This window comes from Vicugna pacos, chromosome 13, assembly GCF_048564905.1.
Source record: "Vicugna pacos chromosome 13, VicPac4, whole genome shotgun sequence".
Lineage (NCBI taxonomy): Eukaryota > Metazoa > Chordata > Mammalia > Artiodactyla > Camelidae > Vicugna > Vicugna pacos.
In genome coordinates this window covers 49,166,512-49,193,141 of record NC_132999.1, presented here as the reverse complement: position 1 = coordinate 49,193,141, position 26,630 = coordinate 49,166,512, and the positions used below count along the sequence as shown (strand labels likewise).

The following is a 26,630-nucleotide window of genomic DNA, read 5'->3' as shown; positions in this document are numbered from 1 at the left end:
CTTTCGGGGCACCACTGGCCTCAGTGTAAGCTTGGGGAACGCGGGAGGAGGCCGGGACAGGTATTTTCTCGCCGGCTCCTTGGTAGCTGCAGCCTCCTGGGTGTCCACTCACGGGCTAGACACTCGGGTCTCCCTGCTGGGTCTCTGATAGGGTCCTCCAATTCCGTGGCCCCCCACCCCCAGCTGAGCGCCCTCCCAATCTCCAGGTGGCTGCGCCAAGGCGCCGGAGGAGGCGCCGGAGGACGCGGCCCGGGCGGCCGAGGAGCCGCAGCTGCTGCACGGTGCCGGCATCTGTAAGTGGTTCAACGTGCGCATGGGTTTCGGCTTCCTGTCCATGACCGCCCGTGCCGGGGTCGCACTCGACCCCCCGGTGGATGTATTTGTGCACCAGGTGAGACCGAATCTGGTAACTTTGCCTGGGTAAGGGGATATTGGCGGGCGCATCCAAGGGTGGGCGGAAGGATTCGGCTGTTGCATTGAGGCATATCAAGGGTCCTCATTGTGCGTTCCCATGTTTGCCGTGGCACACCAGTTCCAAATCCCCGTTAACTTCAACGGAACAAGAGTTGGGGGCAGAGCCGATTATCAGCACCCCCATCGCCTTCCAGGAACCCGCTGGCTTACCACGTGTCTGTTACCTCTTTCCCCTGGGCAGGGGGCAGGGAGGTGACCCCATGTGGCAGAACTAAGGTTGTATTGTGCTTGCCGGTGGGGGGAGGGCGAGGAGGCCGGCCAGGGAAGCACATGCCCGGCTGGAACACGGCCCTGAGCATCCGCGCCTTTCACTAACCAGTGAATTGAGCTTCTCTCCTGGAGAGAGGGAGGGAGACCACTCTGGGATCCAACGGGGTAAAGCTGAGAAGTTAGCAGGGTCTCTTCACCCAGGTGGTCACCCAAAACTCAACCTCTGAGGCCTGGGTGAATTTGGCAGATCCTTAAAAGAATTTGGGGGCCTGAAAACTCCCCAAGAGGACACCTCTCAGGCACACAGTTGACCAGCTGGGCTTTAGTTGTCCATTTCCTATCAGGAAAGAAAACTCAAAGAATCCAGGCCTTAGATTCCTGGGCCAGGCTGGGAGGGAGTTAGGTCACAACCCCAAGTTCTCAGTTAAAGCAAGGCAGCACAGTGGGGGTGAAATTCAGTGTCGCAGGGCAGGGGGTGGAGGGAGGCTAGCTCCTGGACCTGTTCTCCTCAGCTTGGCATTTATGGCCCCAGACAGCCATTGACTGCTGTCCTAACAGTCCCAGCCTCAAACAAGGAACCAGAGACTTCAGGTTTCCCTCCTCCTCCGTGGCCACCCTTTCCTGAATATCTTATAAGTGTTTCTGGGGTCCTGGGACACCAGCCACACAAAACAACCATGTAAAGGAAGTTGTGGCATGTGTTCCCTCCACCTTTAGAGGTTTGGAGTAGGACCTAAGAAGAAATTGCTAACCCCAGACCCAGTAGGCTGACACCCAGGCCGGGCATGGAGGGGTTACTTCGGGGAGGTTGGCTTTAGGAGCTGTGGGGGAGGGGAAAGGAGGATGTGGGGATTAAGGGTTGGAGCCTGAGGGATGGTATTCTGGAGGGGGAGGGGTGGAGAAGGGAGATGCTGGGTGGACTGGTTGGAGGCAGCAAGGAAGTCTCTGAGCATGGCCCTCAGTGAGGACACAGAATAGGGGGAACAAGAGAGATAGAGGATGCAGGGAGATAGGGACCCACCAGTTAATGTTGGGGTCACTGGGCTACCAGTACATCTGCCAGAAAGGTCTGCAGCAGGATGCTTGGCTATCACCTTGCTTCGCCCAATCCCCTCCTTTACCTCCTTCCCATCAGACACCTAATTCTGGCTGGTGGCTTTCACCCCCTCTCTGTCTCATTTACATATGTGAATGATAACCCACAGGAAGTAATTGTGGCAGAAAGAGGGGAATTGGCCTCTTCAGATCTATTAAATCACTTTATTACAGGAACCAGCTTTGAATGGCCCTCCTCAGCAGGGTGGCCAGCTCCCCCACTCTCCCATTTATCTGATCACAAAGAGATTAAAATCTCTCCTGGTCTGGAGACAGCTTCCCCAACTTTGGGAGGTTTGGAATAAGTCAGACCCAACATTTTCTTGCCTTCCTTCCAAAGGTTGCTAAATAGGAAAGGCAGAGGGGAATGTAGTCCCTCTGGGGTTCTTTGGTGATATCCAACTCCCAAGAAAGGGTTTCCTGAGCAAATGAATCTGTGCCTCAGCCCACCTACTATTAGGATCTAAAGCAGCTGGGAAATACTGGATGGCATAAAGGAAAGGAGGATCTTCAGGTCTGGGGAGTGGAGCCCACACTACGCTGTTCCAGATGGGTTAGCTAGGAGATAATCTGGACTTCGGGGTCTTGGAATGTCCAGGGACATTCCACAGTTGAATAAGTTATCAAGAGAAAGTTGAGCTGGGATAAGGAATCAAGAGTTTGTCTCCCTAACACCCCCACCAACAGTCACAGAGGACAATGGTGGAAATTCCCTGAGCCTTACCTGGCAGCTCTGTCTTTAGACAGCATGCTGCTGGGGCTTAGGTTGATCCTCAACCCCTATTGCAGCAATTAGACTAGTGATCCCAGCTCTTGCACTCGAGAAATTTGAAATATCTCCCTGGGGATCTAATGTAGAAGAATTAGGTAGACGTAGGACAACCCTTAAAAATTGTCCTGGGGGAGGAGAGTGTGCCCAAAGTTGGCGAGAGAGTAAGACATTTCTCTTTAACAAGAAAACCTCCCCTTTGGCTGCTGCTGGTGGGCACCTTGGAGTTGCTGTGTCGGTGGTGAGAAGGATAATTGTCCTAAGATAGTATCTGCCAGGGGAGGGAATCAGGGATCCCCTTTCCTAAGGAAAGAAGAAAGAGGGAGAAAGCAATTAAACATTTTCTTCCCTTCCAAGGTTGTGGCTATTTGGTTCCCAACACACTGTTCACTACTCTTATGCTCCTTGTCAAACACTCAGTGTCCGATGCCAGCAATGGATAAATGGGAAAGAAAACCCATCCTTAGCCTTAAAGAAATGAGTAAATAAAACCCATAAAGCAAAGAGACTATAACAACCCTTTCACTCAACCACAGGTCTTAAGCTAGAACTCTCCTTGTCCCTGAATTTGGAGGAATTTAAGAATCATAATAATGGCAGGTGGCCAGCTCTTAAACAAAGGTTCCTTAACCTCAGCATTATTGACATTTTGAGCTGGATAATTTCTCATTATGGGCATCTCTCAGTTGTGACATCCTAAAACATCTCCAGACATTGCCAAATGCCTTTGGGGAGGCAAAATCACCCCTAGTTAAGAAACACCAAAAGCTGGAGCAAGAAAGAGCTAACTATCCTGTTTTCCTGAGATTCACCAAGAATTCTGAGTTCTCCATGGCCATTTTATAAGTTTTGACTTATCTCATGTTTCCTGTGGCTCAACTCCCAACCGCCCAAGATTTGTAGAATTTTAAAATGAGGAAATGAGTCCCTGCTTTCTCCCACAGCTCCTTAGAACCCAAATCTGTTTAAAATGGCTTTCTGGCTAAAATGCTGTCATAGAAGGTTTGGAGGTGAAAGAAGGGCCCGAATTTGACCAAGGGACCAAGTTGGAGTTAGGAGAAGAAATGTCCATTATTGAGAAACTGCTGAAGCCACGTGGCCTACTTTTTCTAAGAAGGATGAGTGGGGGTGGTGAGAACAAACTCAGGCCAGTCTAGATTAGGACTCTGGGTTTGGGGGCAGGGAGAATGTAAAGGTTTATAACCTTATCAGTGCCTCTGATTGCCAGCCTTAGGTTTAGTTATTGATGTCCTCCTCTCATCCCCTCCCCTTAATAAACTATAAGTTCTTTGAAGAGAGCGACCAGCAGTCTGGTTAGTTTTCTAGTATGCACTTTGTGGGCTGAATAAATGAATATGGAGAACTAAGGGGCCCCTGAGGAATCTGGAGTACACTAACAGTTGGGGGTCCTTGTCAGCAGAAGTCTTCCTCCAGACAAAACGACTGGAGATAAAGAGGAAATGTTAAATGATAGTTGCTCTCTTTCTGGACTAGTGTCTGAATAGGGCCTGGCACTCAGTAGAAACACCACGAAAGTTTGTAGAGTGAATGTCAGTGGATCACAGTTGTGCTGCAGATAGGATATTGAAGCCACAGGTTTGGCAGTCATTCATCAGTTATTTCATTTCTATCTTAAGGAAAGTTTGTTTTTAATGAGTGAATTCTTTTAGGAAGTTGGTAGAGAAGCTGAGTTAGTTTGAGCATTATGGCATCTTCTTGGGTGCTTCCCTTTCTGAAGAGACATGCTTTCTAGATAATGTCTCAAGTAAAGGCTGTGCCACCATCCTGAGCAAAGCTTCTACTGTGAGAAACTTTGGTGACACTACTGCTTGCCATATAAGTGGTTTTCAGTGACTTTCCCCATGGCAATGTTTCTGGAACCTTCCTAGTCAAACTGTCATACTCCTCAGCCTATTGGAATTCAGTGTTGTTTTTTTTTGAAAAACAGCCCTAGGCAAATCACCCCTCCCTTCTTCCTGCAGGCATGAGTAGCAATTACTATCAGTGTTAAATCTGGGAGGTCAAAGGAGGTGGGGAAGGACAAAACTTTCTAGAATAGAACGTAATTAGTACATATGAATTTTAAATTATCTCAGATTGGAGTTACTTAATTCAAACTGGAAAAGAGAGTAAATGGCTTTTGTCAACAGAGCAGAAAAACTGGGTTTCTGGCTTAAAACTCCAGGGTCCTTTCTTCACTCTTTGGGTGGGTGGGGTGAGGAATGAACACCCCAACTTTATAGGGACCTACCCTGAGGTGGCTCATCTTTAGAGTTCAGCCGCCTTGCAACTCCATCTTCCTAAGGACAGAGAAGAGCTGTGAAGATCAGCGAATACTTGTGCTCACAGTTGAGAACCAGGCAGCTCCTTCCTCTCCTGCTCCTGGCTTCCTCTGACTGCCTTTGTGCAGACAGGCTGATGAGCAGCACCACCTGGTGGAGAACTCCAGGCAGGAGCTGGTGGTCCTGACTGTGTCTTAGCAAAGGTGATGGGGGAGTTGTCTGCTGGTAGCCTTTGGTTCTAGACAGATCTCTTTCCCCACCCTTCCTGACACACACTATAAAAATAAACTGTTTCTGGCAGAACCGGTTGGTTTCCTAGCCCCTACCAAACCCCACCTTCAGGTATAAAGCTTAGGTTGGACTGTGAGGACATCTTGGGACTAAGTCATTAAAATTACTTTCATCTATTCATCAGCTGCATTTTACTTTTTAAATGTAGCTATTCAAAAGTTGTAAAATGTCTATGCGTCTGTGCATCTTGCGTCTTACTGCATAGTGTTGGACATAGTCAGGCTAGTTGAAATCAGCCTGGTGCTCTCACACTGAATTTGGGCAAGGGTTTAACCACTCTGCCTCCATGACCTCAGCTGTAACACAGGAGTCACAATAAGGCCTACTTTATAGGCTCGGTGTGAGGTGTTAACAACATGTATAGTGCTTAAAACACTGCTTCTTAGCCTATAGTAAGCATTAATAAATATTAGCAGTTTTGAGTACACTTAGATTAGTCTACAAATGTTTGTGCACTGCTAGGCACCTAGAACTGGGGGTGTAGACATGCACTAGGTAGTCTCGAGCTGGAATGGCCCTGGCTATTAAAAGACAAAAACCCAGGCCTCAATCCTTGTGAACAAAGGGAGTGCCCTGAAATCCTGACTATCACTTATTGTCAGAAGGAGCAATGTGACTAAATATGGGCAATGTTAGATCTAGATGGTTAAGATTAAGTCTGATCCCTTGCTCTTACAAATGATTCTATAACCAGAACTTATCCAAATTTTATAGAACAAGTTGAGGGGAACTCAGGATTTTGTGGGCTTTTTACTGAACATTCCCTGAGTCACCCTTAAGGTCTTTTCCATCACTAAACTTATATAAACAGAAGTTGATGCTGGGATGGGGTACTTGATGTTAGGGGAAGATTAGATTAGGCAGTGGTGAGGTCTTAGGAAAGCAGAAGACCTGAGCCCTTCCCTGCCTCCCTGCCAACTAAAAAAAGGGTAAAGAAATGCCTCCTGTAACTGTATTCCGCTACCTTCCCTTCTTGCCCCCTACAGGCTGCCCACCTTCCTATTTCCTATCTTGAACAAATGGGGAAAGGAAGTTCAGAGGCCTGCCTCCCTCTCACCTTTAATATAATTTATCTGAAAAAGTCAAATATTTTACTTCAGGTCCCTGAGTAAAAGATTTGACTGAAGGCAACAGAGGGGAGGGTGAATCCTGTTTAGTTCTATCCCTGGAAGGGTGGGAGTGCAGGTCAGAAGGAAAGATGGCTGCTGGTGGTGACTGGCAGAACAGCAAGCTTGACTAGGGAAGAAAGGTGTCTCTGTATCCATTTCTCTTACCGTGACCATAACCCCTACATGGAGAGGAAGGAAGGAACTGATGAATGTGGTGAGTGTAGGGTGGGGGGAGTCAGGGGGGATCTGCAGCCTCTGGAACTCTAGGAATCTGACCACCAGAACCAACCAGTGTCAACTCTTTGTTTCCCAGGGCTGGGCTCTATTGGGGGAGCTCAAGCCTTGCCCCTCCCCCTTAGGTCTTTTCTTTTTTGGAGGGGATGGAGGGGGCGGGGTTTGGGTCCTGCTTTGTGTGTGGTTGGGGGTGGGGTGGGGGTGGTAGCAAGAATTTCAGGCTCCTTTCTGATGCAGGCCCTGTGAGGCAGGCTCAGTGGGACTGCACGCTGATTACCTATCTGATAAGAGAGGAATTCAAAGTATGTGTTTTAGAAAGGGGCGGGGTAGGGGGGCTGGGAGCCACCCTTGGAGACCACCAGTCTAAATCTTGACTGGTCATGGTGAGGTGCCTGCAGGGTGTTTTGTTTTGTTTTGCTTTGCTTTGTTTTCTTTTACTCTTTGAAAATCTTGAGCAGATCTCCAATTCTCCAGTGATCCAGTGAGTGGGTGAGCGGAAAGAACTAGTCAATTACATATGTCCCCATTTATATTATCCTCTTGTTCTTACAGTAAGCCTGGGAGGTGTAGATGGAGGAAAGTGTTGTCCTCGGTAAACTGGAGATCAAAGAGGGGATATTTTTCTGATTTTCCACTGCTAGTTAAGTGATAAACACCAGAGTTAAAATTCCAAGTCTCTTGACACTTTTTTCTCACTGTTACCCCACCCTCATCCAGTCTGAAGAAGTTGATGGTAATTGCCACTCAGGATTTATGTGTGGCAGGCTATGTGTTAACTACTTTTCATGCATAAAACCTCACAGCACCACCATAAAATCAGTATTTACTCCATTTTGTAGGTTAGCACATATAGCAGGGAGAGGCTGTCAGACTCCAAATTCTTGCTCTTAATCACTTATCTGCCTTCTAAATCAGAGGGAGAACTGGGAGTGTTCCAGCCTAAGAGCCCACCAGGTAAATGAGAGAAGCTGGGTTTGCCTGGGTCAAGAATGCTCTTGGTCTGGCTCCTCCAGCACCTCCTGACTCACTGGCTTGTCCCAGCTCAATAAGACAAGTCAGATTTAACATCAAATTCAGGGTGGTTATTATGCAACCATGAGGGGGAATGAGCCTTTCAGCTTTCTGCAATGTTTTTATTTTCTGCTTTAATTCTCTACCCCTTCCCCAACATCAAGATTGGTAGGGAAAGTCACCACATCCCGTGTTCCTGTGGGAGTAAGAGAGGAAAGGATCCCTAACCTTCAGGATATTTCATTGATGGAATTGGTGGACAAAAGCTACAGATGATAATACATGAAATATTTACTGAGCATACATTCTTGATGTTTTCTTGCCCACATATTCTTCATTAAAACCTCAGGTAGACGGCTACTGTTAAACCATTCTCTGAAGGATCTGAGGCCCAGAGGTGGGTGAGTGACCAAGGTCACACCTGAAGACAAAAATTGGTAGAACCAGCGTTTTGTTAACCAGGATGTATCTGACACCTGAGCCTTTGCTCTTAACCGGTTACCTCGATGGAAGTTTTGTATTAAGTAATATCATCTAAATTAAAACAAAGATGTAAAGGACTGAGGAATTGGGGAACCCATCTGGTTAAAGAGCATGTTTCACCTAAGTCCCAGTTTGAAATATCCAACGCCTCCACCCCTTCAACCCCCAATAGCATAAATTGCCTCGAGCCAGGACTAGATGCACCTTGATCCCTCCTGCTTCTGAATGCCATTTTCTGTGATGACCACACCTTGTTGACATATTTGACACACTCTGGATGTTTTGGAAGTTATCTATAATGAAGTCTGTTCTGGGCAGGGTCTGGGAGAGGCCCTCACTCCACTAACGTGTTGATGCAGTTAGTAGCAGGGTGAAATGGGCTACAAACTGTTAAGTCGGAACCCTGGGTTCTTCTGAACCTGGTTTTACCACTCAACTAGCTCTGTGAATAATCTTTTTTTTTTTTTTTAATTTTGGTTCAAACCTGCAGTGTTTTAGTGAGATCAAGCCACACATTATTCGGTATCTTTTCCTTTAACAATATTTGATCATCTTCCCAAGTTAAATAATTAAAATCTACCTCCTTGTTCATTAATTCATCCAAAATCTGCTAGGCATGATTTAGGTATCAACACAGCAGTGAGCAAAAACAGTGACCTGACATTCTTTTTAACGGCTGCATGGTATTTTTGTCTTCTCGTGTTTTTTGAACCAGTAAGATATTGAACATGTGTCATGCTAAGTCCTCCTGTAAATTATCTACTTATATTCTGTGATTCTTTTTTCTTACTAACTTAAAGTAGCTTTTTGTAGTTTTGTCAGCTTAATTATGTCTTAAAATTAAAAAACTGTCTCAGTTTTTTCCTCTTAATATTTAGATATAGCTCTGAAATTTATTTTGCATACATATGATATAAAGTGTAGGATTCTGGTTTCATTTCCAAGTGAATAACTGGTTTTATCAATAATATTTATGAAGTTGTTTTCCTCACCTGTTGACTTCACTTATTCTTCAATCTCCCGGTAGACTTTCATTCTAATCTACTGATCTGTCTGCTTCGGTCAGTGTCTTCTTCCTTCAACTTTCAGCAACATTATTTTGATATAATTTCAAGCCTGGGAAAGCGTTGCAAGAACAGTACTAAAGACTCCCATATAACCTTTACCCAAATTCATCAGTTCTTAACATTTTGTCCCATTTGCTTTACTATTTTCCTTTGTACAGATAAACTTAAACATCAAGCACCTTTATCTCTAAATATTTCAGCATGTATTTTCTGAAACAGGGCCATTCTCTTATCTTATCTCAGTACAAAGATCAAAATCAGGGAATTTAACACTGACACATTTATCTACATTTCATATGCAAATTTTATCAGCTGTCCTAGTGTTCTTTTCCTGTTTCAGAATCCAGTCCCGGAATCATGCTCTTTTTTTAATTATTCAGTTTCTTTACTTCTTTGGGGTTTGTCTTTCATGATTGACTTTTTTTAAGTGTATAGGCCTGTTACTTTATATTTTACAATTTTACATTTGTTGATTTCATACAAATGCTATGTTTAAGAATTTCCCTTCTGTTCTACTTAGAACTTTACATGAGACCAGCTACAAAAAATGTTATGGCATCTGTTTATATAGAGATTGTTCTTAATTGTGGCGACTCTTTGAGTCACAGTGTCTTTACTGATGAAATGGAAGTATTATACACTTGTTCTTTCAACCTTAGAGGAGTATGTGTATGCAGTTTTTTGTTCTGGGTGTAATAATGGAGACTATCATTAAAATCTACCATGTTTCCCTCCTCCAGAGTAAGCTTCACATGGAGGGCTTCAGGAGCCTGAAGGAGGGTGAGGCTGTGGAGTTCACCTTTAAGAAGTCTGCCAAGGGCCTGGAATCTATCCGAGTCACCGGTCCTGGTGGGGTGTTCTGTATTGGGAGTGAGAGGCGGCCCAAAGGGAAGAACATGCAGAAGCGCAGATCAAAGGGAGACAGGTATGGACTGGAAGGTGGCTTCAGTGGGTCTGTAGGGACATGCTGAGGATAAGGAGAGCTCTCCCAATCTTGCCCCTTTCTTGGACCAGACTGCCAAAGATAAAATAAAGCCTGGTCCCTGGGCAACATCTAGATGGTTGGGGAACCTGCTGTAGATGTGGGCAGTGAAGAGGGGGCAGTATGGGAGGAGGGTACTTCATGACCTGGCTCTTTTACTTGACGAGTAATTTTGTTGTTCTGTGAGTTCTAGCCTCAATTGCTAAATGGGAATCGTGACACTAATCTCACATGATTATTTTAGAACTAAAGGAGACCATAGATGTGTAAGTGGTGGGGACAGGGTGGTGTATCTATACACGTTTCTTCTTCACCAAGTCTCCTAATGGTTGATTGGTTTGATCTTAGTATGTTCTAGTTGATGTGACTCTGAAGATCTCATCTGGACAATACTAGATTTGGAAAGGACTTAGGTATCTAGTCATATTCCTCCTTTTGTAAGTGGGAAAACAGTCTCCAGGAAGGGAAGGGGGTATAGTAACAACCTGGACCAGAACCCAGGTGTCCTCACTCAGAAGAAGGCCTCTGGCTTCTTCTCACTCTCTCAACTTTACCATCTTGCTTGGTACTAGGTGCTACAACTGTGGAGGTCTAGACCATCATGCCAAGGAATGCAAACTGCCACCCCAGCCCAAGAAGTGCCACTTCTGCCAGAGTATCAACCATATGGTGGCCTCGTGTCCATTGAAGGCCCAGCAAGCTCCCAGCTCACAGGGAAAGCCAGCCTACTTTCGGGAGGAGGAAGAAGAGATCCATAGCCCTGCCATGCTGCCAGAGGCCCAGAATTGAGCCACAGTGGGTGGGGGCTATCATTTTGAGATCAGGAAGTTTTGAGGAGCAGGCATCAATCGGCAGAATGGAGAAAGTGGGGACAGGGTGGGTAGGGGGCAGCTAACACTGCCATGTATCTCAGGCCGGGGTCCACAGCATCACCCCCTCTTCCCTCTTGGTGGGGGGAAGGGGTGAGGCAAAGGAACTCCAATTATGCTCTATCCAAATGCATGTGAGGGCTTTAGGGGTAGCCCCTCCCTGCATGATAGTTATCTGAGTCTCCACCCCAAGAATCTCCAGCTTTTGAAAGCAGCCTGGATATAGGGAAGTTGTTTCACTCTTAAAGAAGGATATGGAATAATATTTCCCATGCCAGAGTGAAAAGATTCAGCATGAGACAAGATTGATGGACCCAGCCCACAAGCCACTACATTCTGTGGGAGGGAGTATCTCAGGGGTAAGGCAGGGTTTTCCACATTTTGTCTTCTCATAACCCACTCTTGGGATGGCGTGCTGAGAACTGTCCCAAGCAGCGGGTTGTGATGATAGGCAAAAGGGGTGGTTGAGGTAATAGCTGCAGACCTGCTGCTTCAAAGCTCACTCCCACCCCATTCTGGGCCAATACAATTTTATTTATTTGCTCCCTTGGATGACTATACCTTGGGTCCCACTTTCTCCAGGATGCCAACTGCACTAGTTGTGTGCGAATGACGTATCTTGTGCATTTTAACTTTTTTTTCGTAATATAAATATTCTGGTTTTGTATTTTTGTGTATTTTAATCTAAGGCCCTCATTCCTGCACTGTGTTCTCAGGTACGTGAGCAATCTCAGGGATAAGTTGGCAGCAGCTCCGGGTCTGCACAGCAGGAATATTTTTTGTTGCTGTATCACCAGAGAGAACAACTATATGGAGTGTATAGCCTATTGAACTACCTCATTTTGCCAATTAGAGCTGGCTTTTCTGCCATAGTGTCCTCTTGAAACCCCTCCATCTTCAATGTTTCATGGGAGACTAAGTTTTAACTGGGTTACCTCATGATTTGGTCTCCTTGTACTGAAAGATTGGAAATTGGTCTGAACAGGAAAATGTGGTGCACAGAGGTTAGGAGAGGCTAGGCCAGGTAAAAGGTGCAGAGAGGGGAAGCCAAGATTAGGCAAAGGTCATCTGTATATGTGATAAAGGATTCCTGTTCCAGACCTCTAATCCCAGGCATGTTACTCAATTTACATACCAGATCCATCCTTCACTGGATTGGGCTAGGCCTACCATGCACAACAGGGTGTATGTGTGTGTTTTTGGGGAAGAAAAATGTGAGTTGGTAAGGATAGGTTTTAAGAACGGTACCTCTGTACCCATCTTGAGCTGCCCAGGGATGGATATTATGAAGCAAAGACAAAATCCTTAACCTTTAACAATTTTGGGCTTTTCCTCTTTGGCTTCTAGAGAGACCATCAGTGATGGCTTCTTTGTGATTCCCAGAGCCAGTGTTCTGCCCTGCTGCAGCGGTGATTAGTGTCATGGTAACTAAAGGAGAAAAGGGGGTTTCGTTTACATGCTGTGAGATCACTGCAAACCTACCTCACTGTGTTGTAACGGGGCAAATGCAATAGAACGCATTGGGTGATGTGTGTCTGATCCTGGGTTCTTGTCTCCCCCAATTGCTGCCCCCCCTAGTTATTGTATTTGTCTGGGCTTTGTAGGACTTCACAAGTAGCTGATTTGGTGATTGCTAGGTGGCCTAGTTTGTGTAAATATAATATGTGGTCTTCTCCATGTTCTTTGGGGTTTTATTGTTTACAAACTTTTTATATTGAGAAAAATAGCCAAAGCATCTTTGACAAAAGGTTCTGCACCAGGCAAAAAGATCTGAAACATAAGCTTGGGGGCCCCTCTTCTTGAAGGAGGGGTCTTGAAGCACACTTTCTTTTGTGTTCCCCTTCCTCTATTTCCTATTTTGAACAAGAACTCCCGTCCTAAAAACTAGATTCCTACCCCTTCCTCTATTTCCCCCTTCACTACATCCCCTAGAAAATTGCCCATATGCCTATACATTTAATTTGTGGGGTGTCTGCAATTCTTGAATGATCTGTGCAAAAATCCTGAAGAAGCTAAGAACTGTCCATCCCTTGTTCCCAATCTTCTGAGTCAAGACCGTTCCTTGATGTGATTCATGCCAAATAAACATACTGCTGTCTTTAGAATGGATTAAACCTACTTTAATCTCTAATCCTAGGGTAGAGAGAAGCAATGAGGGGGCTTTCCATGCAGAAAGTGGGGTCGGGAGACCAAGAAAGGGAAGATGAATGTATATCCAAGTCACTCAGGAACTTTTATGCAGGTGTAAGAAACTTATGTCAAAGTGGCCACAAGATTGTTTAATAGGAGACGGACGAATGTAACTCCATGTTTACTGCTAGAAACCAAAGCTTTGTGTGAAATCTTGAATTTATGGGGAGGGAGGGAGGGTAGGAAAGCATGTACCTGTCTGTTCTTTCCCTCGCCCATTCCCCTCATTCCTGAACTGTGGGAGACTAAGCCCCCTGGGCTTTGGCGACCCCATCTGGAGAGTGTTTATTTGATGGTTGATTTTGCTGTGCCAGGTACTTCCTTTCCCATTTGCTATCATTTTGTAACACATATGCTGACCCTTTTCCCCTTCCCTTCTCTTTCCCTGGGAAAATACAATGAATAAAGACTTATTGGTACTGAAACTGTCATCTCCTTGTTCGATATTTAGGGTGCTCTCCTCCCCCCATTATTCCCACCTTCTTGGATTGGGACTCAGAAGTTACAGAAGAACCATTAAGTTTCCTATTCAGCCATTTTGTCAGGAGTGAATTTTGAGAGTTTAGTTCTTTTAGTACCTCATTATAGTGGATTTTTGTTTCTAGTTAAGGCCTCTTGTCCTTTCCTTGGAAGCTGCCACATTCAAGAGGGGATTAAAGGCTTGGCATGCATAAGAATGGGGTTGCCTGTGCCACTGGCTGGGATGAAAGGATGGGGCCATAGTTTGGGGCATGAGACCCTAATAATACTTTGTCCCCTGCTCTTCAAAGCTCTTTACAAATCTTAATTAATTAACCCCGTGCAGCAACCCAGGGAAGGAAATATGTGGAACCGGGGAAATTGAGGCCAGTGGAGGTATACCGACTAGCTATAAACACATGTTAACATTTTGTTTGAACCCAAGTTTGCTAGCCTTCTAATGAACATTCATTGTATTTTTAAACACCTAGCCCCCCCTAAGGGAAGGAGGGTTTAAAAAAGACTTAATTGGAGGCATACTAATTGTTACACAAGGGGCAACGAAACATTAACAGAACAAGGCCAAGTTTCATACATCATTCCAAGGACTTCATACCAAAAGTCAAAAGCTGACCAAGGAAGCTGCTAAAAGTAGCAAACTAATACTGGGCTTCAGTAAATGGTTTTCCTGCAAAATTGAAGTTATCAGCTAGGCAGAAACTTACCCAGATGCAAAGCAGAAAGGATGGAAAAGCTTAAGGCTATTCGTGGGTGGGTTACTCACCTCCAGAGGGCTTTCTCTGACGGTTTACTCTGTCAAAAGTAGCCCTTTCATCAGAAAGTGGAAAACCCAATGAATTGCGGGTCACCACAGCAGTATCTCTTCTTTGCCTTGTTTCCTTGATGAGGCTGCAACCCAAAGTAAGAAACTACAAGAAGGTTCTTTGAAAATGGCAATTATATTTCTTAATGTTGAGAAAACTAAACTCCCAATTTCTTTTGTGACTCAAACTCCTGCAACCCTTTTCCTTAAAGGTTTGGTACAGAACGAATGCCTCTGATTTTTCTGTCAGGTCTTCCTGATATTTTAGAAGTCATTCTTAGAGTTCTTTCTGGCCTTAACCCTTTTGAGTTCTTTGGGTATGTCCTGAGAATGAAAATCCTAAAATCTTGAGTGCTTTAAGTCAACACAAAATACTGGTATTAAATGCCTCTGTGAGACTGACTAGGGCTAAGAAATTCGCTAACGATTAAATCCTCTAAATAAAACAAAACAGTATAAAACCAGAATTTTTAAGACTTGCTCCAGAGTGCTAAAGCCAGTTCTTCGGACTTCTGGCTAGGAGACGCTCCCCTACCCCTTTTCTCAACAGTCCTAAACTGCCACCAGCAGCTGAGAGAAATCCCTGCATTTCTGAGGAGTTCCCCGAACTCTTGCCCTGTAACCTAACATGCCGGACGGTCTACAAACTTCTTGGCTCTCCCAGGTGGTCTGGACACCGCCTTCCCCCGCCGGGTCCCCAGCACGTGGCTCAGAACCCTGACGCCCGCCACACCCAGTCACATGCTTTCCCCTTGTTCTCTTGCTCCGCCCCGCCCCAACCCGGGAAAGCGAACCTCCCAGAATGCTTGCGCCACTCTGGCGCGCCACTCCTCTGAGTGCGCAGGCGCAAACCCGGCCCTGCCCATTTGGTGAGGGGGCGTGTCACAGCGCCCAGCGATGACGTGTTCTTCCAGCGCCACGTCGTGAAGAAGTGTCGGCGCGCTGGAGCGGTTGGAAGGTGCTGGAGGAGCCTGTCAAGGTGCTGGGTTCAAGGTGTGAACCAGGAGGAGAGAGATGACTGAGCGAGAGGCAGCTGTGAGAGAGACAAAGGGGACAGTGGAAGAGACAAGTGAGGGAGTAAATAATTGAGAGACCTCTGAGGTAGGAGGTAACGGGTGCTACAACTGAAGGGGTTAGTGACCCGGAGGGCCGAAATGGGTGAAGATAGAGCAGGAAGAAGCGGTGAAGGATCAGGATGTAGGCACTACGATATGGCAGGAAGCCAGCTTAGATGTTCAGAAAAAGTCAGTGCATATACTGAGGGAAAGGGGATGGGAGCGGGGTCCACCAAGTAAGCAGAACCAAGGCATGGCCTCTGCCCTAAAGATCCCATTGGCTTATAAACTATGGGAAGTGAAAGACTAGAGGCTTAGACAATTGTGTTTGGATTCGAATGCTGGCTGCTCCCTACAGTTTTGGTGAATCTCTGCAAGTCAGCCATCGTTGTTTGCAGGCCCTGGTGACCTCTAATTCTCTTTCTTGTTTATACAAGGTTGTCTGGCTGGTGTCTAATTGTCCTGTGCTGCTTCTGCTGGGGAAAGAACTATGTCATGGATCAAGGAAGGAGAGTTGTCATTTTGGGAGCGGTTCTGTGCCAACATCATAAAGGTGAGCAGTGACCCACAGCACCAGTTTGCCTTGGGTCAGTTGGGTAATCTGTCAAAACCTGTTATTAAGATTGAGTAACCTATGATGTTTACGGATTTGTGATAAACTTTAGCAGTGGAATCAAAGAGTCTTAGAATTGCAGGTAAATTTCAGGTCTACATTTCTGGCAGATTATTGTTCTAACTTAAATTTTCAGGAAGCCCAGAACCTCCTAATATCATTAGGCATCATAGACTGTTAGATCTTCTTTATAAAGAACTTAAATTTGTTTCCCTAGAACTTTGATCTATTATTCCTAGTACTGTCCTCTAAGTTTAGATAAAATAATTCATCTTTAATGTGGCAGGAGAGCATAATGGTTAAGAATTTGGCTTTGGAGGCAAACATGAATGAAAGTCCTATCATTTATTAACCATGTGACTTTATATGGTAGTTTTGAGGGTTAAATGAAACTACATAAAAGCACTCAGCACAGTGTCTAGCAGTTCTTAATTACTATTACTGGGGCTGTCTTTCAACCATTTGAAGACTACAGTCACTCTGTTTACTACACTCCCTCTGGTTCCCCAGCTCTTCCTTCAGCTTTTTCTCTAGGAATGACAAAAATGTTATATCCTGTTTATGAAAGGTTTGAGATTGGAGTCAGTCAGCTTGGTTTTATTTTTCAGCCACAGGCTGTCAAGCAGCAGGTAGCAGTGAATTTATGAGTCAGTAAGTCTTGTACACACACACACACACACACACACACACACACACACACACACTCTCACACATAAATGCCAAGTGATCTCAGGCAGGCCAGGAAATGGAAATAATCTCCTCAGGGAACCACTGCATCGTGTGTTGGGAAGAACAAGCTGCATGACTTGACTAGAATTTTTTTTTTTAATGCCTACATATAGGGGACAAAAATAGGAAACGTTAGAGAGGAGCGGGGGAAGCGGTCTATGAAGAGCCCCTCGAGTGACAGAAAATAGGCTAAAGAGTGGATTTTTGCTATGATACACAACAAAATGCTGCTCTAAGCCAGATAAGTTTTGTTTGCCCCAAAATGTCTTTTTTGTTTGTTTTGAAATGGCTCCTGACACTTGAATTTTTATAAAAATCCTGACTGGCTTCTCTTGTAAACTAAGAGGATTCAACAACATTAGGCCCTTATCCCTGTGTGGCAGGACTTGGATAAAACTGAGGAATGGATGCTTCTCTTACGTAAAGGATGTCCTCTACATTTGACTACATCCATCATTATCCTTCCTGTGCCTTCCATTTGGAGGCTAATGAAACCAAGGTGGTAGTTAAGGTCATATGCTTAAGAGATGAGCTCTGAAGGAATATAGACCTCAGTTTGAATCCCCACTTTGCCTCTCCTTGGCTATGTGACTTATGAAAGTCACTTGACCTCTCTGAGCCTCAATTTTTTCACCTGTAAAAATGAAAATAATATTAATCTTTGTATGATAAAAATCTAAGATGAAATGTAAAAAGCTCAGCATAGTACTTGACATGTAGTAAGTGCTCAATAAACATATAAATAAAAATAAATAAAAGTGCTTAATACCTATATATTGAGCTAGAAGTGGAAAATACCCAATTCCCTTCCTCAGGGCTTTTATCATATAGGTCAAGCCTATAAGCTTGAGGTATTGTCTCCCTTTCTCCCTGAAGAGCATGTGATATGTTCATTTGTCTTCTTACTTCACAGGCAGGCCCAATGCCCAAACACATTGCATTTATAATGGATGGGAACCGTCGCTATGCCAAGAAGTGCCAAGTAGAACGGCAGGAGGGCCACTCACAGGGCTTCAACAAACTCGCTGAGGTAGGTTGGGCAGGAGAACCCCCGGTGAATGGTCTGTGGAGAATTGGATTATAGCTAGAAAACCAGGCCCTGTATTTACTGAGGTTTGAGAGTGTTGTTTTGGGGGGTTTTTTAATGGTTGTTTGTCTGTTTTATTGCTTGTTTGCTAGCTATTGGTCTGATGTCAACATTAACAAAAAATTGAGTCATCCAGTGAATCATCACAAAAGATTAGAAGTAAGAACAAAATTGTCTTCTCTTACCACTGTAATAAACAGTTTATGTTTTTCTGTGCCTCATCCCAGTCCTTATATGTTGAACATCACTTAACATTTATAAAATTACATCTAGAGCTTTGATAACCTTATTTTTACTTGACATTTTGGCAAGCATTTTTCTAGGTTGATATATAGCCTTTTCAACTATGTTTTAATGGTTGTAGAATATTAGGTCCTGAGGATCTGGCATAGTTTGTTTAGCTGCTCCGCTATTGTTGGACATTATAAATGGTACTATTTTAGAATTAATTCTTGAATGTGCCATTTTGAGAGCAATGGTAGGGGGTGACGACCCATCCTGAGGCTGAGGCATTTCTCAGGACACAGGCCTTTACTTCTTAAACTAAGAAAAGTGCCACATAAACCAGGTCATCACTCCAAGCAAAGGTCATCAACATTCTATGGTTTTAATACACATTGCAAATCGGGAACATTAAATTTAACAGTAACAGTGAAATATGTCAATCTTTGTGAAACTAACTTTAACAAGAATGGAAATACAATCTGTAGCCCACAGATCTCAGCTTCCTGGCATAAGAGCACGGCCTGAATCCAGGACAGTGATATTTTTTGCCTTGAGTGAGTGGCTGTAGGGTTCTCTCCTTCACTCTATGGAGGTCTTTAGTTTTGTTGACTTCACTTTCTCTTTCATTAATAAGAGGCAGGTTTTGCCTAGTGCTTAAGCTCTATAGTCATTCAGAGCTCATTGGCACCCCTGTTCTCCATTTCCTGGCTCTATGACCTGCTGCAAATGACATACCTTTCCTTTGCCTCAGTTTCTTCCTCTGTAAAATGGGATTATATGAAGATTAAACAAGATGGCACAAGGAAAAGCATGTGGCACAAGACCTGTCATAAAGGAAGTACTCAAAAAATTGAAGCTATTGTTATTTTAGCATATGTACTGACTGAAGTCAGTGGTGGGTTCCAACCCAGATGTATCCTCCAAGTTGGCTGCCTAGTAAGATCTGCAGGGCCCAAGCCTATTCGAGTGTCAGGTTCTCACTGGTTATTTTCCTAAGGTGGCAATGAATTGTTTGGGGTATCTGTCTGCTAAGGGATTAGAAAGGCAGCTCTTCAGCTTTGTTTCTTCAGTTCTGTTTGAATGTCTTCTATCCCCTACCTTTATCCTCCAGGCTCCCCATCTCAACAGTTATTTTCAGCTCTAGTTTGTTCTCTACCTTTAGTGATACTGGATTAGACCAGTACCAGAGAACCAAGTTTGAGTTTGAGTTTCACTTCTTTTTTCATTGAGGTATAATATCATACAGGGGAATGCACAGATTTTGGGTTTTGACAGTTACATTTCCATCTGTCTAGAAAGTTCCTCTGTTCCCCTTCCCAGTCAAACCCTGTCCTGTCTCTTCCCCTCTCCAGACAACCACTGTTCTGATTTTTGTCACTATAGATGAGTTTTTGCTGTTCTAGAACTTCATATAATGGATCCATAAAGTAAAGCTGTGAACTTTTGACACATTTCTTTAGCTTTCTGAGTCTCAGTTTTATCATCTATAAAGTAGGCATGAAAACAATAATGCCTTTCTCAAGAGGTTGTCTGAAGAATTAAATGAAATAATATATGTGACCCTTTACAGACTTAAATGCTGCACAGCTATGCAATTGTTGCTTTTATTCTTATAACTCTTTGGCCTTTCAGTCTACTGGAATAATGATGTTATGCTGTGAGTAATAATACCTTGTGTTTTTATATTGTTCTTTAGCCACCTTGTGAGGGATGGATTGTGATTCCATTTTTACAGATAAGGAGACTTAGGCCCTGAGGTTAAATGATATGCCTGTAGTCACATAGCAAGTGCATGACAGAGTCAGGGACTACAACCTAGATCTTTACTCTCTCTGTGAATAGTTCTTTCCTGTAAAACCACGACAGTATTAGCATAGTAGTACTCATTAAGTCCACATTTTTCAGTTTCTCAAGTGGTGGCTTTCTGCTTATTTGTTTCATTATTCTGACAGAAGTATTGGTATTATCCTAGCCTCACCCATTTTGGGGAGGAGAAAAGTCTGTCTCTCACTGAGTTGGGGCTGAGGCATCTCCCGTTCCCCTTCTTGCTCTTCCTTGTACCCTAGCTCCTTGCCTTCTCCCTTCTCAGACTCTGCGTTGGTGTTTGAACCTGGGCGTCCTAGAGGTGACGGTCTACGCGTTCAGCATTGAGAACTTCAAACGCTCCAAGGGTGAGGTAGACGGGCTAATGGATCTGGCACGGCAGAAGTTCAGCCGCTTGATGGAAGAACAGTAAGATGCTGTCAGAGGGGCGAGCGTGTTCTTCCACCACTTCCAGCCTTACCCTAACTCACTTCTCTGAGGCTTATTTAAGGGACTCTAACCCCTTCTACTGTTAGTCAGACCTCTTCAGTGGCAAATATGGCAAGCTAGTTTTTCTTTTCATTTTTCTTTCTTTTTTTTAAGGGGGCATTTGTTTGAGGATATAGAAGTATTTCACAGAATTCAAGGACAAGTACAGCCAGCCTCAGGCAAAACTGAAGCCAGGAATTGAAATCAATTAGGTGGAGCCTCCTCATACATTTACTTCTCTCTGTGGACTAGCTTTGTCTCCTTCAAGAGAGCAGCCCAACCCAGAATGAACTAAAACCCTTAATTGGCCCACCTTAGATCAGATTTCTACCCCAGGACCAGTAAACTGTGACCAGAGGCATAGAGCGAGAGAAACTTTGATAAACTCTTTTTCTGCTTTGCAGTCATCCCTAAAAATCTACTGTGCTTCCCTGCATATTCACTTGGAAGGGACAGAATGATGCATAGAGGTCTTGATGGGGACGAATCTTAGCTGTTACTAAGTTTAAGCTTAACTTAAGGTACAAAGCCAGAATGAGGATAGGGGAAGTTTGATGGAAATTGTTTACTTTGAAGTATGGAAACTTCTCGAGTCAGGACTGCCCCAAAGTCTTCATTACAACCATTCTCTGCCCAGCTCCTCCCATGCCAGGATCAGGAAGATGAGAGAACAGAGATCTTAGAACTCTAGCAGAGCTGGGCCTAGACTAGTTCTGTTATTTCTGTCCCTGTGTGGGTCAGGGTCAGGGAAGCGTAGCCAGGCTTCTCTCTGTCCATATTAGGATGATGAGACTATGGGCCACAGACATTACTCCCTCCTGTGTGGCTCAGAGTTCACACTCAAGGGGTCGGGGATGGACATAATGGGGGCACATTCCACATATTCAGATTCTTCTGTACTTCACACTAATTTTACCTTTGTTAAGTGCTTATACTATGTGCCAGGCCCTGAGCCTAACATGTATTCTCATTTAACATTCACATTATCCTGTGAGAAAAATACTATTATCCCAATTGTAGAGAGGAGGAAAGTAAAAACTAGAGAAGTTTAGGTGTGTATCCTGGGTCACACAGCTGTCAGACAGACAGGATCTCTTTCTGACTCTAGAGCTGAGCTGGTGTCTACTATGCTGTACTCCAAGAGGCAGGAGGCAATCTTACAGTCCCTGAACAATCAAAATGCATGGCAACAGAGGTGGTACTGAGATTGTTCTAATCAAGTCAGTAGTAGAGAAAATGTTCTTAGGTTATGAAGTCCTGGACAGAGTGAGAAGAAACTTCAGTGGTGGTTTTCCAACAATGTGCCACAGAACCCCAGAGTTCTGAGGAATGGTCATGCAAAGAACCCAGAGGGAATAGGGTGTACAGTGCTGGTTTGCATTTATCTGTTTTATATATTGGGTTTCTGTTTAAGATTTGGTTTGAAGAAAAAGTTGTTTGGCTAGATGAAGTTTGGAAAACCACTGACCTAGTTCAGTTTCATCCATTGGAAAACTAACCCTGGTGAAGGGAAGAGAAAGGCTTGCCCATGGTCACACAGCAAGCTAGTGGCTGAGTCAGGATGTGAACCCAGGTCTCCTGGCTCCTCTCCAGGGTTTTTGAAGCTCCTTCTCTATAGACCTCACTCAAGTCACACGCCTAATGTCTAAAATAAACACTTTCATGTACTTTGTCTCACTTAACACAAGCCAGTGAGAATAGCATGGCAGGAATGGTTATCACTCCCAGTTACAAGGTAAGAGGAACTGAGGCCCAGAGAGGCTAAGTGAGTATTCAAGGTCAGCTAGTAAGCAGTGGCACTAGGGCTTGAACCTGGGTGTTCTCATTCAAATGTTGCCTTGATTGGAGTATCCATTTGTCTACTATAACTCCAGTAGACTCTCAGACCTGATGATTAGATCTTGCTTCACCCTTGAAGAAATGTGGTTGAGGGTTATAGTGTGGATGGGCTGCGAGTGCAGCCTTCAGCTCTGGATCAGGGTTCTCTAGGACCTGCCAGATGCCCCTACCCCACAGTATACTTCTTGTTGTGAAGCTCCCATTTTCAAAACATTAGTCATTCAGTTTCTCCATAGCATTCCCAGGTGAAGGAAGCTGGCTGGGTAACAGTGAGTTCATGGTCACTGAGCAGAGTTTGAGAGTTATTACATGGAGGCAGTGTAATGTTGAATTAAAAAGACAGGCCATGGAACCAGACTCCCTAGGTTCAGTTTCTGGCTTTCTACTCACCAGCTGTCTGCGTACAAAAGTAACCAATAATATAACTCCTGCCCTTGAGGAGTTTATTCACCTGTCAAGATGGGACAAACATAGTACAGAATATGAAAAAGCAACTTGTCAACAAGGACACACAAGGTTGTGTAATATGTAGTAAAGAGTTTAGGTTCTCAAATCAGACAGACCTCGGTTTCAGTCCTTACACAGCACTTGATGGCTGTGTGACCTTGGGCAATACCTATCTGACTATTCTGTTGGAGTCTCAGTTTCTTACTATAGAAAAGGGAATGTAGGAAACTCCTTTCAGAGTTGTTGAGGGTGTGCAGTGAAATAATACATGTAGAATAGTGCCTGACACACAGGAAAACACACAAAAACTGGTAGTTGAGTATCATCTAAGCACCTTGCTCTCTCCAGCTCAGCAGGCGCTCTGTCCCATCTCCCAACCCTGCCTCCTTTCCGCCCTGATCAGGGAGAAACTGCAGAAGCATGGGGTATGTATCCGGGTCCTGGGTGATCTGCATTTGTTGCCCTTGGATCTTCAGGAGCTGATTGCACAGGCTGTGCAGGCCACCAAGAACTATAACAAGTAAGTTTTCAGATTTCCCCTCAGGGACCTGTATCAATCTTTGACTCCCTGCCAGCTTTAGGAAGACTTCCTGGGCTTTCCTTGGTCTGCATTTGGTGTAAGAAGTAATGAAGAGGTGGTTTTGAATGCTTAGAGACTTTCTCCTCCAACTGCAGGGCAGACCAGAGATGGCTCTGCAATACCATGTTGCATGTGTATATACTCACACATACAGTTTCTCATCTTTCTGCTTTATGTGCCTACTCCCCAAACATGTGTATTTTAATATGTAAATATATGTGTGTATTTTTTTTTTAATTGACAGAAGATGGAATGGGAATGCAGCAGACTTTATCCCTGTCTCTGAAGACAGATCCTTAAAGGAATTATTTTTCTGTCCCACTCCTTTAACCAGTGGTTGGGATGACCTTGGGAAGATGTGCAGATGCAAAGGGGAACAGAATTCAATAATCCAAACTTCATTATAGGTGGCTTAGGCATATAATGTATATTTGGCAGTAGATTTGTTTCACATCAAATTTCTTTCCTGTTCTCCTTTGCATGTGCTAATTCACAGTGAATTCACAACCTCTGAAAGCTGGGTGTTAGCAGAAGGGAAGAGGATTAGGAGGGTAATAAGGGTCAATTAGTATTTTTCTTATTACAGAACTAATATGTTTTTTCCAAGAAAACTTGGAAAACATAAAAAATTCATAATCTCACCTTTCAGAGATATCCATGATTAACATTTGATGTGTGTTTGTTCTGCCACAGAAGCGGTGCTCTGTAATCATTGACTCACTTGTTAGTCCCTGTCCCCCTTTGGTAAATTATTCTGTTCTTCCCTTCTCAGGTGTTTCCTGAATGTCTGCTTTGCATACACATCCCGTCATGAGATCAGCAATGCTGTCAGAGAGATGGCCTGGGGAGTAGAGCAAGGCCTGCTGGATCCCAGGTATCCACAGTTGTTCAGCATGGTAACTGATAGCGGAAACGAGCATACTCCAAAACATAAAAATCCCTTCTAAGTCCTGTACTTGGGCCAGAAGTCAAATCAGGAATGAATGTGGAAAGATTTGTGTGTGTGTGTGGTGGTGGGGGTTCCCCCACACTTAGTGCTTCAGAATGGCTGTAGCCTGCTTCAGAATTTCTCTGCATTCACCACTCACCAAGAAGCCCCAGAAAAACAGTATACCAGGTAGCAGCAGTGTGACATTCAATTAAAAAATGATGCCCTCCTGGCCCCTTGGCAGAATTTTTCTAATGATTTTTCAGGAATGCAGCTTTTGAGGGGTTTAGTCCTTTAGGCCTCGCATTGCAGTTTCATGCAAGATTCAGGTATTTTTCAAAAAGAAAGTTGTTAATTATTAGCAACATAGTGGAATAATCGGAACTTAGGAGAGACTTTAGAAGCCATCTGTTTACTCAGTCCCTCTCCTGTCATTATTAGTGTAGCCTTTGGTAATAATATTAGTAAACTAACAACACCAGTAGTAAAATAATAGTAGCAAAAATAACCCAGGCAGTGTGTTATGTTCTGTATGAAGTCATTATTCTCATGTGTAAAAGATTCAAGTCTTTTCTCCCTTTTACAGTTGAGAAAACTGAGCTTACATTGAAATGACTTTCCCAAGGTCATCCTGCTAGTAAGTGCCAGAGCTGGGCTTCATATTAAAAACTGTCTGATTCCAGTCTGCTTTTTTTTAATTCCCTTTATTCTTTTTTAAAATGTTTTATTTATTTCGAGGGGGGGTAATTAGGTTTGTTTGTTTATTTATTGATTTTTAATGGAGGTACTGGGGATTGAACCCAGGATTATCACTGAGCTATACCCTCCCCACCCCTATACCCCGATTCCAGAGTTTTTGCCTTGAATTTTATTATATGGGATCTTGGGACCCAGGAATTTTTCTGATTCCCTTCAAGGGTATAATTTGATTTTCCTAGGAAACTAAATTAAAAATCAAGAAGTTTTTTCAATGATAATGAAAATAAGAAGAAAAGCAGACAGTTTTTAAAGCTATTTTATAAATCCCTCTCCTCCAACAGCAGGGTGATCTTTTTGTGCCAGATAGTTTATTCATTTAATCAATCATTTATTCATTTAGCAAATATTTTTTAAGTGCCAGCTAAATGCCAGGCACATTGCTGCACATACGTGTAAGAAGAAAAACACGTATTTCCTGCTTTCATGGAGCTCTAGTAAGGAAAATAAACATTAATCAAGATTACACAAATTGGCATAAAATTATAATGATGATAAGTGTGATAAAGGCATTGGTGCATGGTACAACAAGAATTTATAATAAAAGGAGTGGACCTGGTAGGGAGGGCTCCCCAAAGGAAATGATAAGTGACCTAAGAAGTAGGGGAGGATAAGTAATAACTGGGGAAAGAGGCAGTAGAATGAGGAGCTTGTTGGTTGCACAAAGATTGTTGGAATAATTCAAGTAGAGAGTATTTGGAAGGGAGCTTGGATTATGGTGGTGATGGTAGAATAAACCAAATAGACTGTATCAGGAGCTACAAAGCAGATAAAACTGGAGGACTTGATGGACTGACTCTGGGGAAAGGATGTATTATGGGTGACTCCAGGGTTTTTTACTTATAAAAGAGTGGATAGTGGTGCCCTTCACTGTGCCAAGAACCCTAAGAGGATGCAGTTTGAAGAGGAAGTTCAGGAGTTTGGTTTGGGATATACTGTAGATATTGAAATTAGATATAAGTTCAATAGTTGAAAGGGGAGGTTGGGGTATCAGTATGGAGATCATCTGTGTTTAGGTGGTAACTGAAGCTAAGAGAAGGCATGAGGAATCTAAGGAGAGTCTGGAGTGAGAAGAAGAGAGGGCCTAGGATGAAGTTTTGAGAAACTCAGAAGTTTTACTGGCTAGGTTGAGGAAAATGAGCCTTAAGGAAAAAAGATAATGAACAACCAGAAAGGTAGAAGGAAAACCAGGACTGCCAGTATTACAGAAGCCAAGAAGAAAGGGCATTGGTTGATGCAGGTGGGGTGGGGCATGGGCATTGCTGGAAGCAAGTGTCAAAAGCTGTAGAGAGATCAGTTAATATGCGTATTGAAAATTAGCTATGGGGGAAAAAATTAAGATTTTGGTTAGGTTGGCAGCATGGGAGCTGGGCAGGAAGATGAGATACAAGGAGATGAGAGATGTATAAGTAGATGCAAGTATTGGTGATTTTCTAATTCTTGGCTTGTAGGATGATTTCATAGTTGCTCATTATATTTTTAGTGCTTTACAATTAATGTTTTATATAATTTTTGTTTAAATTAACTAATATAGTTAAAATAATAGGGGGAAAATATTTATGCTAAAAAGAAAGAAAGCTGTGTTGCAAGCACATTTAATATACGTTCATGCCTGGGACTAGTGTGATTTATACTCATACCACATTGCAGTGGCCACTGACCTTTATCTCCTGCTTCTTTCCCAGCAAGTTTTCTCATATCCATTTTCTCTGCCCTGTGTAGTTTAGTAAC

The 26,630-nt window shown here is 43.7% G+C and overlaps 2 protein-coding genes across 11 annotated transcripts in view; both read left to right on the top strand.

Annotated features, from left to right (window-relative positions):
- The window catches only part of LIN28A (lin-28 homolog A), a 44,555-nt gene extending 32,151 nt beyond the window's left edge, over positions 1 to 12,404 (top strand). For 2 of the 5 annotated variants that reach the window (XM_072975055.1, XM_072975056.1), the window contains exons 4-6: positions 207 to 391; positions 9,766 to 9,950; positions 10,580 to 11,543. In XM_072975055.1, coding sequence (XP_072831156.1) covers positions 314 to 391; positions 9,766 to 9,950; positions 10,580 to 10,796 — 480 coding nt within the window. In that variant the 5' untranslated portion in view covers positions 207 to 313 and the 3' untranslated portion in view covers positions 10,797 to 11,543. Of the gene's footprint in view, positions 1 to 206; positions 392 to 9,765; positions 9,951 to 10,579; positions 11,544 to 12,223 lie in introns of those variants that run through there. The other 3 variants (XM_072975059.1, XM_072975058.1, XM_072975057.1) reach the window with 2 other exon arrangements.
- A 2,822-nt stretch (positions 12,405 to 15,226) lies between these two features.
- The window catches only part of DHDDS (dehydrodolichyl diphosphate synthase subunit), a 28,164-nt gene continuing 16,760 nt past the window's right edge, over positions 15,227 to 26,630 (top strand). For 3 of the 6 annotated variants that reach the window (XM_015240173.3, XM_006196816.4, XM_072975054.1), the window contains exons 1-6: positions 15,227 to 15,341; positions 15,841 to 15,956; positions 17,659 to 17,775; positions 20,147 to 20,289; positions 23,039 to 23,155; positions 23,988 to 24,089. In XM_015240173.3, coding sequence (XP_015095659.1) covers positions 15,894 to 15,956; positions 17,659 to 17,775; positions 20,147 to 20,289; positions 23,039 to 23,155; positions 23,988 to 24,089 — 542 coding nt within the window. In that variant the 5' untranslated portion in view covers positions 15,227 to 15,341; positions 15,841 to 15,893. Of the gene's footprint in view, positions 15,450 to 15,840; positions 15,957 to 17,658; positions 17,776 to 20,146; positions 20,290 to 23,038; positions 23,156 to 23,987; positions 24,090 to 26,630 lie in introns of all 6 variants that reach the window. The other 3 variants (XM_015240171.3, XM_072975053.1, XM_031683870.2) reach the window with 3 other exon arrangements.